Source organism: Haliaeetus albicilla, chromosome 8, assembly GCF_947461875.1.
Source record: "Haliaeetus albicilla chromosome 8, bHalAlb1.1, whole genome shotgun sequence".
NCBI classification, from domain to species: domain Eukaryota; kingdom Metazoa; phylum Chordata; class Aves; order Accipitriformes; family Accipitridae; genus Haliaeetus; species Haliaeetus albicilla.
In genome coordinates, this window is record NC_091490.1 from 26246248 (window position 1) to 26265181 (window position 18934).

The window sequence follows — 18934 nt, forward strand, 5'->3', positions numbered from 1 at the left end:
CAGGATACCATTGGGCCTACCAGTAACAATCACTTCTCCTCCTATTCATCATTTTGCTAAGTTCCTGTGGTGTTTTTACATCTGCAAGAGTTCCAGTTATGAAGTAATAATACTTTTTCAAAAAAAAAAAAAAAATTTTCTGTAAACTCATAAGGTCAAAATAATGTGCCAAAATCTTTGTACAACTCAGTATTATGGTTCAGGTTATGTTTCTACTTCTCAGAACAGCTTTCTACCTCTACTGCAAACTACAGTCAAAGCAGCTTTACACTGTACAGGTATATAGTATTCCAGACATCACTAACATTATAGTAAAATATAATTTAGTGAACATTAAACGTATTTTTGCTTGTAAATACAAGATAAATGCAAATAACATCTGCCTGAGAAATGTAAGTGTCCTTAAAACCTTTAAGGTTTTCAAATTTATTTCAACATACCAATACTACTATATGTATATCATCGTTCAAGTAAGGAAGATAGCACAAAAACACTACGCCTTTGGAAGACTCAATCCACTCATATCACAGGTCAGGATTTATTCAGGGAAATAATTTAATAAACATTAAATAGGATGATCAGGTTTTTAAGTTCTCTTACAAACAAACAAGTAAAAGTTACAGTAAAAAGGCCTCAGTTATAGATACTGATGCTTTAATTCTTGTAAAAATAAAATCAAGTAAAACCTGGAATATCCCTTCCTCCTCATAAGGACACCAAAAAAGTATCAGTTTCTTTCACTGACACATTGTTTTAAAGAACGAGATGTTTGAAGCATTTGTACACAATCTGCCCCCAACCAACTGCCCCCCTGCCCCACACAGTCCTTCTAATTCCATTATATAAAGAAAAATCTGACATATTTCAATGAAGGTAGTTTTTGTGTAAAGAAAAGCACCAGCATGTTATTCCCCTCGTGCGGAAAAAAAGGTCAAATTATCAGAACATTTAACTTTAAAGAGTAGTATCTAACTTATAAGCTTCTTAGTTCAAGTGCAAGGCCTTTAGAAAATAAAGTTATATTGATTGGTTACTATGGAAATGAACCCAGATAACTTCTTGGCAGCTGTGCCTATGCTACAGTGCATGCTAGAGAAAGCTTTCCGTTATGAGTCAGTTTCCTATGAGCCTCACAGTCACTTTACCACATGCAAAGCAAAACCGGTTGGTTTATAAATCAAAATATATCTTAGTTACTAAGATGCATTCAAATACATACAAGGTTGTAGTGCTTTGGTGTAACTTAACTAATGCTCTCAGTAAGACCTAACCAAGAACAAATTGAACAGACAGCTATTTTAAGATAAAATGATTCCAAAGTATAGTTTAAGTTACCATCAGTTTAACAAATTGTTTTTAGTTTAGAGGGGCAATTTCACATTGACTAAATTTCAAATGCAAGATTTCAGCTGTAGACAAGTCTTTTTCTATATGTATTTTATGTACTGTACACAATTGCAATTTAGAATGATGAATAAAAGTCTTAGTTTTTTCCTGTTCTGATCCACAAGAGAAAATCCACAAGAAAACCAACACAAAAGAGAAAACAAATCCTAATCCAGTCAACTCCTCATCCTAATTTGTTAACAAGTGATGGGCTCTTTTTTTTTTTTTTTTTTTTTAGGATGTTTATGACCAGCAGATTGTTTATTCATTTCCACATGGATAAGGATATGAATAATGGCTTGTTTCAGCAAATAGCTACAAATGCAAATATAAATCACTTTTAAGGACCTTAAGCGTCATGGGAAAAATCCCTTCTTGACAAATGGAAAAGCTTTAGCAGGAGAGGCTTAGAAACAAAGACGACAAAACTCTTTGTGGACATTTACCAAAATACTGTGTTCCATTAACTGGAAAACTGTTTATTCAAGTTTTTATCTGAATTATTCTAGACAGCCAATTATAACATTTAGCCCTATGGGGATGATTATGTTAAACAGATTGTTTTTCTACTGCAATTATTTTAGAATCATTGGTCACTGAAGAAACAAAAAAAAAGGGAGCATTTGTTTTCAGTTTTAAGATGCCATTTGGTCTCTCTATCAGACTACTTTCACATGAAACTCCTTCCAGAAATAATTTTGGAATCAATTGGGTCAGTACGCTTCTTTATGTTAAGGAATGGAGTGTTTGCTTAGACGTCTTACAGCTTTTGGACAGAACATGAGTGAGTTACTCACTGTAAATACCTTGAAAAAATAGCTTTTTCACTCTATGAGGTAAATGGGAATATTGTTATAATTACTGTTTTTTAAAGCTGGTAGTTTGATGGGAGGGTTGCTTTGGACTTCTAAGAATTGTTGAGGCCAGGCTCTCTGAGTCTAGAGTACAGTGAATAAAATGCCTTTAGAAGAGTTCTCTCTGAGCAAGTGCAACTTTTCCAGTATTGCCTAAGTTTTGCTTACTTCTGGGAAAATATATCATGTTGATGAGACAGGCCGAGAGAAGCAAGGCTGCTGCAGCTCCACTCCCCAGATCCAACCAGTAGCAAGGCTGAAGGCGTACTCCCGGTAAGCACCCACAGACAGCACACATACACAGCTGGCCACGCAGATCACAGACACACGGAGCGCTCGCAGAGACAGCCAGCACCAACAGCCTCATCCCATTCCCCTCTCTGGCTGAACAGGACAGAGCTCTGCTGCCAAGACTCTTATATATCCCAGACTACACCACCTACTAGTCCAGCTTGATACCCGATAGCATTTACACGCTCGCACGCCTGCACTCGGTCCAGGTGCTGGCACCACAGGCACACAGGTCTCTGACTCCTGGTCCCACCCCAGTGGCGGGCGCTTGCTTTCACTCATCCGGCCTCTCCAGTTGCTGGCATCCAGGCACACTGGTGCTCTGGCCCATGATCCCAAGGCAGCTGCTGGCACCAAGACTCTCACTCACCCCGGTTGCTGGCACAATGGACACACAGGCCCCTGTGACCCACAGTCTCACTCCCACGGCTGGAACTTAAGTCCACTCGCTCAGGTCTCTCCCGTTGCTGGCACCACAGGCACCCAGGTCCTCTGATACAGTCTTGACTCCAGTTGCTGGCACTCAGACCCCTCCATAAACACTGAGCAGAGAGCCCTTCACCCAGGAAAGAGTTAGAATGTAGTTTAATACGAAGATACCATAGACTGCACTCATTAGAAACAGGGCATGGCCAGAAAAATGTACTGACTAGCAAACTATTGATACGAAACTGGGCCTTTTGTCCCCTGACCTCTCTACTTTCCCCACACTTGTTCCTTCCCAAATCATCTAAATCCATTCCTTCCTCCAGCTTTACATCCCCTCACGTAACATCCCCTAATAAGAGTCTTCCCCTGCATCCCATAATGCATCTCATAGCGCTATACAGCAACTCCCCTCAGTCCTGAAGGTGCTTTAGTGTTAGCTCAACATGATGGGTTTCCTGCCCGGACAATGGGGGTGAGGCTCTCCTGGGACAGCCCTGGGAGGGGCCCAGACAGGGTGTCCCCTTGTCCAAGTCCATAATTTCAGTTCCCCAACTGCCTCTGTGTCCCTAAGCTTGTGTAGACTGGCCTTTGATGGGCTGATGGCTCCTGTGACAGGTCTGGGAATAGCTGGGGCAGGGTATTATTTTAGCTACTCCACCCCCACACACACCTTTGTTTCCTATGCTCATTTGTGGGTGTGCATATGAACTTTTATCACCTGACCTAACAGCTTCCTTTGATCAACCCTTGGCTGAATAAAGTTAATACAGTTAGCTCTGTCCTTCTGATACAAATACAGCGTTTAGTAGGTTGGAGTAACACAGAGTTATTTTTTGTGTAGGAAATAGTCTTTTAAAATGAGAATGATTTCCCATTCATATATATATATAAAACCAAATATCTTTCTTCTGCAGAACACCAGAGCACCTAATAAAGTATGCCAATGTCATGATCCCATCTTAGAGAGACATGAATTAATGCATTGGACTATAATCTAACAGTTTATCAGCCACACTTTTAGTGCCCTCAGTGCTTCAGGTACTTTACAGTAAGATTTGACTTTTCCTAGGCTATCTTAAGCATTAGGAAGGTACTGTGGGATATAGAGCTCTCGTTTATACTGGGGAACACGTAATGGTTTGGCATGCAAGAGAAGAATACCCTCTTGCACCCCTCTTACCCAAAATCTACTTCCGTTTAAAATTTGTGCAGTCTCACAGTTGAGGGAAAGATATAGGTACCCATGCAACAGGCTCCTAGAGCAACTGAGTAGCTGTCTTATCAGTCTACTTCCAAGCAAAACACTGTGCGCTACTATTCAGTCTGCCAGGATCTGAGAAGTAGCTTGGTATTTATAAAGCATTAAGAACCTTGGAAGAAAATTACTTTTACTACACAGAAATGTAGTCTTCTCATTTGGCTTAGATCCACACAGCTGAAGTGTCGATATGGTTTACTCATGTCTTTTCTTTTAATATGTCTACTGTACATACAAACAAAAATATAAACAAGATCACCCAACAAAGAGATCCTTCACTTTCAAATTAAACTAAAATCCGTAGTGCTTAGTTGATAATGGAAGTAAAAGCAAACACGAATAGATAAATACAAAATTAAAACAGGTATTTTGAAAGCAAATAAAGATATCTAGCACCAACACCAGTACCATTTTTATTCAAATGTATGCCATGCATCTAATACACATAACATACATGCTGCCCATGCATGTACCAATTCCAACCTCAGCATCTTTAAAGAACATTGAGCCACAAAGGAGTAAAAAATATGCAGTATAACTTTTCAAATACCAAGATATACTTTAAATTGTTAAATGTGATAACCAGAAGGCTAAATTTAGTCTTCATACAGAAAGATGCATCTCTTGAAGTTAGAGCTCAGAGCATGATCTCCAAAGTATACACTAGTAATAAAGTTATGCAAAGCTTCAATTTATTTCTTATATTCAGGAAGAAATACAGGTTACTTTTCCTTTAATATTCTATGTTTCCTCCATGCCTGAGGCACATAAGAAGATACATTCTCTCCAACAAAAACATTTTTTTCCTAAGCATTGCAAAAAAAAACAACAAAACCCATCATTTACAAACAGAGCTTCAATGTTTCACAAATTTCAGCACTAAGCAAACCAGCAAGCAGCTGGCTCTGCAGGAAGAGTTCCACTTGTTTACAGTGCACAACTCCCCAGTTAATTTGCTGTTAGTACACACAGAACTTTAACAGAGCAATCATTTTCTATTCCACATGTTTTTACTCATGATAAACAGGTTAAATCTTTAACTAGCAACATTTCATGTCAAGTATTTCTTATAAAATATGTATAAGCTGATCATCACATGGAAAGAGAGCTGCTTTGGAATACTTTTACTTAAGAAAAACTACTAGTTATAGGCAAAAGCAGAGACCTAGAACGGAATTAGCACCGTGAAGGGCCAACTGCATTAGCAAGACTGTAGCCAGCAGTTCAAAGGAAGTGATTGCTTCCCCCTGTTGAACGTTTGTGAGGCTGTACCTGCGGCACTGTGCCTGTTTCGGGGGCCCTCAGCAGAAGTAAAACACTGATAAACTGAAGCAAGTCCAGGGGGTGTGAGATGGCGGTCTAAAGTCAGGGATGAGAGGGATGAAGCACCTGATGCAGAAGTTGGGAGCATAGGATTTTTGCAGTCTGAAGAAGAGGTGAAGGAAGATCTAATTGCTATCTTCAGCCATCTCTGTTGAATTAGAGAGAAAATGGAGCCAGGCATTTCTTAGTGGGGAGCAGAGAAAGGAAAAGAGACAATAACAAAAGAAATTCCAATAAAATAAGGGAAAAAAACGTTCACAATAAAAGTGGTGAAGCAGAGGGACAGGTTTTCTACAAAGACTGGAATCCCCACTCTTACAGATTTTCTAAAGTTGACAGGACAAAGCTCTGAGCTTCCTCATCTAACTGAAGTTAGCCTTGCTTTGAGCAAGAAGTTGGACTACATAATCTCTAGCACTCTCCTCCACCCTAAACTATTCCATGAACAGAAACAGTCCTTAAAATATGAAAGCAATCAGGTGCTATGGTGCTTGCAAATGGCAAGTTTATGACAGCAAAATACTGTGCTCCATGTACTGTAGTGGGGGGAACAAAATCACCAGCTCTTTTAAACCAAAGTGCCTATTCTCCTGCACAAGCCAGACACATTAAGCATAAAAACTTTTTCCCCCACCCCCTCCTCTTTGATACCTGTCATGCATCTCTTTTCTGGAACTTTTTCCTGAAAAGCTAGCTGTTGCTCTATCTCTTAGCAGTACTTTCAGTTACAGTAACAAAAGTCTCACAAGAATGAGCTCTTTTCATATCTGCAATAACCAGTTACATCCCATGCAAAATGCAGTCTGTACAAACATTTTCTTATCTCCCGCTGTAGCCCAAAGATGATGCCCTTCAGATCTCATTTTATTTTCTTTACCCATTTGATTAATTCTTTGATTTTCCTCCAGTCTATTTCAGATACTTGATTTCTTCATCCCTCTAATTTCCACAGTTACTCTTCCGTCTTTATACATGAACTTTCCCATTAATATTTTAGCTTTAATTTCTTCCCCTTCAGCCCTGTCTAGAATATCCACACCAATCCTTGTGCATCATGTTACCTTTCTCAAGCATATTCTCTAAATCTGTTGACTAAACACATTTTATTGTAACTATTAATGAAAGGCTAAAGAGGTACAAAGAAACTACATTAAAAAAAAAAATTGTGTAGAGAACTTCCCCTTCTTACCTCTTCCTCTCTAGAGAAGGACAGGGCCTGGAAGCTGCTCAACCAACAGTCTCTTCACAACTGAGAAAACACTAAGTGGACATTCGGAAGTCTGAAAAGAGCAGCTACAAAATGCAAACCAGGATTTTTAGACCACCAATGTGCCTCACAGTACTTGAAAACTCATTTTGTTTCAGTTTATCCAACTGCAAATCCAGTTACAGCTGAAAAAGCTGTTAGAAGTAGCATTATCCATTACCAGTTCTGAAGACTGGATTCATACATCATGAAAGAAGATTAGAGTGATAGGGACAGTAATTCCATGTGACAGATATGTTTTTCTAACAAGTACTTTTGTTTAAAAACAGAAAGCTGGTTAACCTGTGTTACTATCAGGAGAAATTTTCCCTTTCAAATGCAATAGCAGCAACAGGGAAAACAATGGTTAAAAAGCAATTTTAAGAGTCCAGTGAGGCAGAAAATATACTGTACTTGCTGGAGTCACAAAAACCAGATGTAGTTTTAGGCAGTCGAGAAGGAAGTAGCCAAGCATCAACTAGAAGTAAAAAGTAGTACTTCTTATCTAGAAGATAAGAAATCAATTTCTACAGAAGACGATTACATACTTTAGCCTGTATCTATTAAGAATAAGAATATATTCATGCAAGTAATGCAAGATCTTGGAGACTGCCTCTCAGGACTCAAGAGTGTGCTGTGCATAAAAAAAATTTCCCTGGAATTTGTTGGAGAATAAAATGTTTTGATGAAAAAGTTATAGTTCTCAGCTGCCCCTAATCTCTGTCTGTCACACAGATACGGATCATTATCAGTTGCTTAGTTTTGAATACTCTTTTGTAAAAGAATGAAGAGAAAAACATCGGCGGTCTAAAGTGTCAGAAATCCAATCTCAAAGGAAGGGGAATACAACCAGACTGAAGACTGCAATCATAAGAACACACCAACCAAGAAGTCCTTTCCTTGAGTGCCGTGCAGGTAGAAATCAAGCTAAAAATGTAACTACCAGGCTTACAGCTACTGTAGCCTAAATCTATACAGTACTGTGTTGAAAGTACACCCTCAAAAAACAAAACTTCTTTCCAAAACTTCTTTGATTTCCTTGTATCCCATCTGTTCTTTTGCTGCTGGTTGAGCAACAACTCAGCCTATGAGCAATTATCTACTCTAGGGGCCCATCAACTATTTCTTCAGCCTATTAAGATGAGGGCAGTTGCAGATAGCCTGTACTTTCAATATATTTGTGTCTACATTGGACTAGCCTTGAATAAATATGCTTAGTATTTAGCTAAGTCTATACCTTAAAATAGTATTTTTCTGTTCACAATATTCAAAGGTGCAATTTCTGCCCTGGAATAATATTTTGTCCTTTCATGGCACAACAGACACTATGTGCACATTATTTCATGACCAGACAGTGCATAGATACATAGTAAACTGGAATCTGCATGAGTGTCCTGTACTAATGTATCCAATTTCAAAGCGAGATACCTATTATCATCAGCCCAGTGAAAGATAGAAATGTAGAAAGATACCTTTCCACATAGGAAGCCAGACTTAAGCTAGAAAGTTTTCTAAACAAAAATGAGGTTTGTTAGCATAGCTTTGCATACATCCACTATTCGCTGAAAATCCACCCTTTGTTATAAAATCTAAAATTCCTATTGTAAAGATCCAGAAGTCATATTAGAAAGTAATTTCAAAATGGGGAGGGCAGGAATGACACTGTATGGCTGATTGGCAGTTTATTAAACCAACCAAACAAAACGTCCACCCTCCCACAACTCCCTTCAAGGTTTTCCATGTTGTAGAATCAAACCTTATAACCCGTTCAATCTCCCTAGAATTCCAGGGTCCTGTTCTTGCATACACACTCAAACATCCCCCCCACCCCCACCCCCCCAGTTTAAACACTGCTACTACTTTGCTGTTCAATGTCCTTTGATCAAAATATTATTCGACAGTACCAGTTTACTTTAAAAAGTTGAATATTTTGTCATGTAATTAAGCATTTAGCGTTATAATAGAGTGTTCTTTTCCTGCCGTAAATACTCACAAATATGCATAGGGAAGTTTCAAATAGGTTTCAAATTGGAGTTCAAAAAACTACATACAAACACAAAAAAACACAGTGATGTCTAAGCAATTAATATGGTCGCTATTTATACACAAACCAGATCACTATGTACTGCACTGTACAAGGTGGTTTTATTTGGTCACAGAATTTCTATACACTTCAGGCACACATCTGTGTCAGCCAGAAAAGTAGTTGGACTCCAACAACATGTCTCCCATAGCATGGACCATGTCTTCACAACATATTTCTTACATATCTCTTTCCCAGTAAAGATCTGAGTAGCAAAAAAAAAAAAAATTTTTCAGTAGCTTGAAATTTTATCTGTCTTCTTTTTGCCCCACTTCAACATTCAGAGGGATGATGTAGGTATCACATTGCTTGCAGGATCAGGGCTTTAATCATTTATACAGCATGATCCACGCAGGGCTGAAAAGACCACTCCTTGAATCTGTTTTCATTAGAACTCACTACATATAGGCCTTTATTCTGGTGCTGCCAGCCTGTGTTTTTATGACATTTCTTTCTCAGTGAGTAAGCTTTGGAAAGAAAATGCTAATAATATTAGGCTGGTTTATAGCCTGTTGATATGACTGCCTTTTTTTTTTTTTTAAGGCAAGAAGCAGCAGGATATTGGTTTGTATCAGTACCAACTTGAGAACTTAATTCTCAATAACTTCTCCCCCCAAAATTATAATTTACTAAGCCTCAGTCAGTAACAAAAATAAAAGCTGTAAGATGACACGGTCAGTCTCCCCCTGTATTATAAAATACTTGAAATTAGTTTCTGTATTACTTTCTGAAACACAATAGAACTGAAACTTCAAATGTCTTTTATAACTCTACAAAGAACACTACTTGAAGGATATGACTGCCAGCCCACAGTGAAACTAATAAATTTATGCAACTAGAAGATGATGGCCATTAAAAAAAGTTTGCAACTGACAAGTTTTGAAATGCTGCTACTCTGATGTTAACTTAATTTCTCCCTTATTTATTCAAACCTTTGCTGAATCACCACTGTGAAAATCCATCTGTTAATTCTTACGCCAAAAGCAAAGGCACTCCCTGAATTGGCACTGCAGGATCACTGCAGAAGAATTCTTTACCTTCCTACCAGCATACCTCAACGCTTCTTAGTCCAGCAGAAATGGACCAGTTATACTCACAGAGACTTCGATATACCAGCATATGTTTCACTGCTGTTCTTATTTTTAAGCCATACCCCCAGAAAAAGAAAATGGAAGAATTTCAAAGCTTGACTCCAACACAATACTTCAACACAATTTTTTACATCGTCACACTTCCACTGACACTTCCTACGCATACATACTACCTCCTATCATGCATGTTTTACTCTAATATGCTGTTCACATTCATAAAGATATGCATGTATGCTTTCAAGCTGTTAATTTTAGCATCATAAACAGGCAAGGCAAAAAAGGCTAGGATCACAATAACGTATCAAAAACATCAGCTCAGCTGAAATCAACTCCTTTAAAACAGAGATACTGTACAGAAGATGTATGTCAGCCTGTGAATATGACTTCAAGGCAGTAAGGGCTGCATTAGGACAGTAGTGGCACATTAGTGCCTAAAATCATGATTATCATAGATGAAAATCATCATCTATTACTCAGGAAGAAGCCACTCACAAGAAAAACAATGAAGAAAAAAGACATGAAGTGAGAACAGAACACTTCCAACCATACAGAAGAAAAATGAATCTTCAATTACACATGCTAGTATAACAGAATGGTTAAATAAGGAGGTTTTAGGCCAAAGTTCTGTTTTTATGCTCTTTATTCTCCTTGATTAATTCTATTTACAGAATCAAAAGCAGATAATGTCGCAAGCTCTGTAACAGTAGTATTGTAATAAGAAAATAACTCAATAGTAATAGATTTGTTACTGATTTCTGTTTGCTCCCAGAATTACATGAGACATTTTTCAGTAAATCCTTATCGTAATAACATTAAAGTAATATAATAACCCATACAACATGAACAAGTGTAACGGGTCCTCCCCAGACCTGAAGCCACAGCACACCCTTCCTATTGACAAGGTTCTGCCTCTGCCTGGTACCTGGAAAAAATTAACCCACCTGCACTGTTTAGCCATCCTTACCAGTGGATCTGGAAGCCACCCTCACAGCAGATGACTGCTCTGCTGCTGAGGCACAAAAGAAAAGGGGAAAAAAAAAAAAAGACAAAAAAAAAGACACCTGTCTGCTGCTACACTTGCACTGCAGAATTAAGCATGAAGAAAGTGGGTAACACATAGGACCTGAATACGTAAAGGAAATGAGAGGACTTTTCCATGAAACTGTTTATGTTAACTCCACGTAGATATCCACAGAACGAAACGCAGCGAGCCAGCGTCCAACAGAATAAACCATTAAGGTCGCACAACTCACGTTCAGAGGGGACAGCTCTGACTTCAGACTTGGCGGCAAGACACTTCGCCCCCTCCCGCTACCCCTACGATCAGCAGGCTTTATAGCTCGAGGCGTTACGGCACGAGCGACCGGGTTCTCCAGGACAGCCCTCAGCCGCTCGTGGATTCATTTCCCCTGTCACTCTGTATTTAAGCGCCTTACTAAGCGTTTAAGAGCCTCAGTACTTGCGAGCAGCCACGCGAAGCGCTCCCACATCCACTCCGTTGCCGCTGGCGCCGGTAACGCGGCCGGGCTGAGAAGACAGCCGGCCTGCCCGGCGGCAAGCCCTGCCGCGGCAGCTTTGGACGGCCGTGCCCGCTTCCCTTCCCCAGGGGGAAGGCGAGCGGCCCGCCCGCAGCCGCCGGCGCTGGCCCCGGCCGGGGACCGGAGCCGCCAGAAGCGGCGGGGCAGCCGCCGGCCAGGGAAGCAGCGGGGCGGCCGCCCGGGCCCCCGGCCCCCGCCCGACCCGCCAACGGCCGCGGGAGCCCGCCGCTGCCCCAGCCTCCGCCCCCGGCCGCGGGGACCCGAGGAGAGGGCGGAGGGGCTGCAGAGGCGGCCGGCCGCCCTGGCTCTCGGCGGGGGTGGGGACGGGACGGGGGACGGGGCTCTGCGGAGGCGCGGACTGGAGCGGAGCCCGTCGGAAAGAGGCGGCCGGGGCTGTCTGCGGGGGCCCGGGCGCCCCGGCAGCCGCTCGGCTCGCAAGCGCCGGAGGCACCTACCGGGAGGACTCTCCGCTGAAGCTGCCCCCGTCCAGCAGCCGCACCTTGCAGAAGAGGATGCCGTTGACGAAGGGCACGGAGGAGAGCTCCTCCAGCTCCAGCTCCACGCGGAACTTGAACTTCTTCTTCTTCATCACGATGAAGGCCATGGGCCGGGGGCTCGCCGGCGGCCGCCCCCACGCCCGCTCAGCGCCGCGCGGCAGCTCCCCTCCGCGCCGACCGCCCCGCTCCGCTCCCATGCCCGGAGCGTGGGCGGCACCGACGGGCCGGGCCGGGCCGGGCCGGGCCGGAGCGCTGGCCGCTCCCAGCTCAGCCCCTGGCCGCCACCGCGCCTCCCGCCGGCGCTTACATGGCAGCCGGCGCCTCCCTTTCAAACCCGCCCGCCTCCGCCCCGCCCGCTGCCGGCAGGAGGCATTCCCGGCACCGCCGAGCCCCGGCCGCTGCCGCGCGGAGGCTTGAAGGCCGGCGTGCGGTTTCGCGAAGGAGTTGGCCGGTGCCGTCGCAAGGCTGGTCGATAACGGGGACTTGGCGTGCCACCGTCCTGCGCGGCGGAGGGTGGGTGCCCGGAGGAGGGACGTGGCCGCGGCCCCGGCCCCGGCCCCGGCAGAGCGGAGCTTGTGCACTCCGCCCCCGGCAGCTCTCCCGCCTCCCGGGGACCCTGCCGGGGCGGTGGGACGCGCCCCGCGGGCGGAAGCCTGCTGCTCTGCTAGCACTGCGTCTGCTGGACGGATTCTTTTAAAGAACGTCGGCGAAACATCGTTTAGGTGTCGAAATTTCAATGAGCTTCGAGGAATTTAGGTTCCTTCTGCTGTAATTCAAACCTTATTAGGGTCTTTTACAGCGGTTTAGCCTGTGATTTGCAACTAGCTCCACTTCTGATGCCAGCAACAGATGCTCCTAATCGTGTAGAGAAGGAGGAGTGTACACATCTGTGTTTACATTTAAGAACAGCCCTGTGGCACAGATGATCGCAGGAGCACGCACGCAGCACTGTTTTGTATAACGTATAGTTCAACACCAGCATGCGCTCTCCAGGGAAAAGCTGTGTCTCGAAAAACCCATTCCAGGAGACTAAAACATAAAGCAAGCCCCGAGCAACCTCCATCAGCAGATCAGTTTCCTCTTCGCAGAACGTTGCATAAGAAAAGCCTAACACACAACGTGTCTTCCCACAACCGAGCATTTATTCATATGATACGAAAAAGAATTTGTAAGATTATGCATGCAGTGTGATGCTGAGCCCCTGAAATCTTGTTGCAGCTTGTGAAAGTAAGTGCTGCTCCTCACTCAGGATAAATAGGTAAAAAATAATATTTTTCATGGAATACATACCTGATGAATATAGGCATCATGAGTGGTGTGTGTGGCTAAGTAGAGTAAAATGCCAACCACTGTCCTGTAGCATGATCCTAGAAAAAAAGTAGTAGTAAAGAGTAAAAAGCAAAAAAATGGAGTGCCTGGATGCTCTTGCTTTTTCTGTCCTACAACATCCAGGGCATAAAAGGTATTTATATACAGGGTTTTCCAGTAAAAATAACTACAAGGGTAATTCTGACTCCTTTATTAGTTTCATATTCCTACCAAAACCTTCCCTCCAAAACTCCCAGATGTCAAGTAATCACTGGCTCTGAAAGAAGCTGTTTAATTAGAATAAAATTAGTATGAAGACATCTTTGACATCTAGGCATTTGGCCTTGAGCTAGGAATTCCCCCCTTGAGAACACTTCTTCAGCCTGCTCTACAATAATTCTCAAAGTCTTCTCTCTTTAGCAGACGGTAACAGACTACAATATATCATAACAAGGTAATTCTTTGGGTACTGTATTCATCAGCTCTCTGTTAAAAGAAATTGAAGGTGAAAGGTTTTTAGCACCTAAAGGGAGTATTTAGTTGATATCAATCTATACCAAGATGCTCCTTTCAAGGCTAAAGAAGCAATTCCAGAGTTCTGTTAAAAACAGAAGTTTCTGGTTGATTGAAGAGATTACCATATTTAACTGGAAGGCCCTGTGTATTAATATCTAGAGAGAAAAATAGGGCTGCCTATCAGATTAATTATCTGTTGGAAGTTTGACAAATACAATTGGTCCAACTATTACACAATGCTTTCAAGAAAATCTGAAGTAATTTATGTTTAGTTGGACAAGAAATAGATCAGCAACCTTCATAAATTATTAAAACCTGTAATTTAGTATATGCCCTTTAAGTAGTTTCCCATGCAAGCAGATCCTCTCTATAACCAAACTTCTCAGGAAGTTGTAAGAGTTTATATGCTGAGTGCACCAATGAGCTGTAGCAGCCCTGACCAGCCTCACCTGGGTCCTCACCCACACCCTGCCCAGGGGACCCATTTAAGCTCAGCTCTGAGCACTTGGTTCTTTTTTGAGCTTTGTTGTAGCTCTGTCTGTTTGTTGAGCGGTTGTTTTGTTGCAGTCCTGCTTGCACCTTGTTGTGGACACTGATCTGCAGGCTGACTTCCTAGTTTAATCTCAGACCTGTCTTTTCATTGTAGATGTGCCTGACTGTGATTGCTGGGCTGGATCCTGAGTTGCGTTCCCAGCATGACCTCAGATGCATCTCGCTGCTGTGGATGCCTGCTTTTCTTGCTCAGGTATTGTAGGGTGGGCCCTGGTTGGTGAGACCCCTGCCCTCCTGGTAAGGGCCCTGTTCTTACATTTGGCTTCTTGCTCTTGGGGAGAAAGCTGGCCCCTTCCTGTGCCCTGCCATCCTGAGGTGATAGCTGCTAGAATAAAGGGGTTGTTGCCCAATGACTTTAGGAGGCTTGATTCAGATGCAATCCTTGTTCAAAAAAGCCTAACTCTTTTGGGGGATATAGTTACTTTCTGAAACTGGTGACTTGAGAGAGTCTTCTATATTGAGTATAACCTTCTTGATCAGTAAGAGTCAAAGTCAAAAGTGTCAGAAGTATAGATTTCTAAATATATTTAGAACCTTTAATCAAAAGATTCTTAAAATAGCAGAAGAGTTTTTCAAAAAAGGATAAACACTGTGGCTAATGTAACAATCCTGTGTTGTCATTGATGTAAAGCTTCTGCAAGTTTAAAGCACTGGAGTCTTATTTTAGGAGAAATTAATAAATCTTTAAAGAAGTTGGGTATTACTCAAGCAGGTACAAAACCTCAGAGATTTAAGAAAAATCAGTGTTTTTCAAAATATCACTGTTACACCAGGATAAAACAAATAATTGAAAAGCTGTTTGCTCTCCTGAAAAATATAAGATTTCAGTCACAAAACTGCAGGAGTTAATATGGAACTTGCTTTATGGAGAGGTGAAGCCCAGGTCTCTGGGATTTTAAATCCTACAGAGCACCAGGGTACATATTGTTGTTGGAGGTGGCACTCATGTGACCTGTGTTCATCTGCTTGGCTTATTTGTCTTCTGCAGCACCATTTCCCTGCTGGGCACTTGTATTTCTGACCTGTAGTTCTTTTTCCTGGGAGTAGTGGCATCAGAAAAAAATGAAACATTTCCTAGGTTTGGCTTTAGATGGGTCACTGCTCTTGAACTGATGTAAGGTCTGGGCTACAGCCTGTACCCAGATCAGTGCTTCCAGCAGCAGTCAATTGTAAGCACTCTATCTTGGTCATGAAAAAGATTGATTTGGATGTCTGAAGCTAAATTCAACTGCGAAGTCAGCTCAGTGGGAGCTAAATGCAATGTGGGTAAGTAAACTCCATAATCACGACACTTCTCAGGCAGCTTTAAGAAACATGTGGTGAAGTCACGGTCCTCCAAATATGCTTGTACATGTTTAGTACAAACCCATGTAAGCAGTCTCTCTGATTACCCTCTGAATGATCACTGTCTTCATGTGGTATGGCTCTTCAAAGCTGTGCTGTAAATAAAGCTCAGGTAACAGCCCTAGTCCTGTGTGGTGTTCTGTGACCTCCAAAATGGTGATGTGTCACAGGACAAGTCAGAACACAGCTGAAGCATACCCAGCTTAACCTCCATTGACAATATTAAATCATGATTTCTTAATTTGTAAACCATATTTACCTGTATTACAGCACCAATCTTTCTGAATTAAGACATAATTCCTTTTTCATGCTTAAACCAGTCCAATGCCATGTGCTAGAAAAGACAAGCACCAATGAGGAAAAATATGAAAAATAATAAAAGACTCTGAATTGTTATGGTATAGCTTGTTATAATATGATAGTAAGATTCCAAAATATATTTGTTTTTAATTTTTTTATAATGACAGTTTAAAACTTGAGCTAATTACATCTATACAGTGGAGCAAGTATTCATTTTACCCTAAAACAAGAAAAAACACTGAACTTTGTTGCCTTTGAAATACTTATTGCCTTTGTGGTGTTTAATTACATCCTCCTGTGTGTGTCCTGACAATTGCTCCTTCAGGTGACATAAAACTTCTGGATGTACTTAAGATGACAATTTTTTAACTGGATTTGATTTTATTTAAAAACTACTCAACTTCAAACTGGATTTGATTTCATCATTTAAAAATTACTCAACTTCACTGCAGTCCCTGGACTTAAGCCAGAAGTGACTTATGGCTCATGCAGTAGACTATTTTCGTAATTTTAATATTATTATGAAGTGTTTCCTTGCTCACAGAAAAAGAGCTACAATATCTAGAGCAGACACTGAATGATGCAATTCAGCTGAATTATCTTTTAGCCTATCAATAAAATATATCAAGTCTGCATCTAGCCTCTGAGGTTTTGTGGTATTTATAGCACTTCCTCTAAGTGGACAGTATTGATATAATTTAAACATTTATTGTACATGTATTGATATATATACTAATTAAAAGCTCTTGGTTTAGTGAGTTAAATGCATGTATTTTTGATATGTTTTTGATGTTTTGATACTAATCAGTGTTGATATCAGAAAGCCTTAATACTCAATACAAATAATATAAATGTTACAGAATTTTAAAAAGAAAAATCTTATTTTAGGTGCGTATATTGGGCAAAGATATTTCTTGACTCGGATGTCCTTTGCAGCTCTGCAGTTCCTTCAAGCAAGGTAAAAATTGGAGTGCAAGGTGATGGCTTATTCAAAACTCCTTTTTAACAAACAACGACTCTATAAATGATACAGCCCCAAAACCTGTTGTAAGACCATTTGTAGAAGTCATAGCTTTGGTAGTGCTAGCTTCCAAATAATAGGAAGCACATATTTTCTTGTTAGAGATGTAACTGAGGCAGAGCTCCAGAATTGTGTTTGTGGTCATTGTCTCAGATGTCACTGCAGTAGGTTAATTAGGCCAAACTAGTGTTCGTAACTTTCAACAAGGGCAATGGCTTACTCAGATGAGTATCTAATAGTCTATCCATCAATATATGTAAAGTATCTGAGACTTACCCACTTTTCTTACTGGTATCAGCCAGCCATACTAAAGTTATTTAAACCCTCTGCACAGCTCTATGCTACTTAGTCCATTTTCAGGAAGACCAGTGCAAATCTGGAATCACTCAATGAAAAATGAGTTTCACTGTAGTCACATCATGGTTAAACAGTTGGACCAATGAAATACAACGTGTACTTCCAACCTTCTGCCATGCATGCAAGTCAAAGCAGAATTTGTTTGCAAATATGAGTTGTCTAACCATCAAGCTCTATTATTTGCCTGTTTTCTGTGGCCTACTTTTCCTACACAACTCCTAACAGTATGACACACACTGTGTAAATTATAACTGTGCAGGATGCACTTACAAAAGCCAAACCTGCCAAAAACTATCTGTTCTTCCTTCTTGCTTTAGGACGAACAAGTGCAACTCTTCCTCTTTTACCTTGAATTTTGGACTATTGACATGAACTTTACACGTGTTAATGACAACTACAGAGTTTTTAGAAAAAATGTCAGTATTCCATTGAGGTTTTCTTGTCTTGATATTTATTTATGCCGCTTACTTTAGTCAATCATTCCCCCATCAGACATTGCTTTCAACCCACACTGCAGGTAAATTACAGCAGATACTTGATCAGTTCACAAACTTGTATGTATTGCCACTAAAGTAAGTTATATTTGATTAATAAAAAAATTTTAAGTGTGTGTATATATAATATGTCCCTATTCACCCTGAAGTGGTTACCAAAATGTGGTGTCTGTCATTATACTGCTAGGAAAAATATTAACACTCAATGCCTGCAGGTTCCTTGAGTGCTTGTGTATAGCTTTATTGATCACTTGGAAATGATTAGGTGATGCTGAACATCTACATGACATTAGCACACAATATAGGGTAAAACTGTCTGAGGTCAATTTAAGTGTATGCTTCAGGTATTTGGTGTTAATTTTTGAGTGGTTCTAGTTCAGACATGGTGTTAATACAGAAGTACAGTATTTAGTATGATATTCATCATGTAAGAAAATAACTGTACTTCATCAACACCTCAGACAATTGTTATAAACACTCGCGACAAATTGGAGGAGCCAATTTGCATTGAAAAAAAATCAAATTTATTAGCAAGCAATAAGAGAGCAAAACAGCGCTGGGCGGCCGGGGAGGCAATGCTCCGCCACAGGCCCGCAACTTTATGTTACCGTTACATGCCTTATATACATTTCATGTACCCCTTTCTTGTAAGTCTCCGCCTTGTCCTGCTTCTTCTTTCTTCACTTGTGCAGGTCTGTTACTATGTAGATTCGGTAGATTTTCTCAAGGATGAGTATCCTTTGATGTAGAATGTCTTTTGATGTGGAGAAATACAGTCTTTGTTAATTGCAGCTGTTGTCCTTCCTCTCCTTATCTAGTAAGTTATAGCCATTGCTTTCTTCCCCCTTATCTAGTAACTTACAGCCATTGCTTTCCTCCCCGTGACCTTCACGCATCACTTAAGCAAGTTTTTGTTAATTACACAAGGCATATGTTAACTCTCAATATGTCTCTTCCCCCTTCTCGATTTCATGAACAAAGTTAACCCATTCATTACACAATGACAATGCTGGATATTAGAAACCTAGTGATATGCAATGGGAGCT

At 41.2% G+C, this 18934-nt stretch overlaps 1 protein-coding gene across 4 annotated transcripts in view; it reads right to left on the minus strand.

Annotated features, from left to right (window-relative positions):
- Nucleotides 1–12322, minus strand: part of EEIG2 (EEIG family member 2) — a 38620-nt gene extending 26298 nt beyond the window's left edge. Inside the window, exon 1 of one of the 4 annotated variants that reach the window (XM_069789442.1) lies at nucleotides 11955–12320. In XM_069789442.1, coding sequence (XP_069645543.1) covers nucleotides 11955–12193 — 239 coding nt within the window. In that variant the 5' untranslated portion in view covers nucleotides 12194–12320. Of the gene's footprint in view, nucleotides 1–11954 lie in introns of all 4 variants that reach the window. The other 3 variants (XM_069789443.1, XM_069789441.1, XM_069789440.1) reach the window with 3 other exon arrangements.
- Between the last annotated feature and the right edge of the window lie 6612 nt (nucleotides 12323–18934).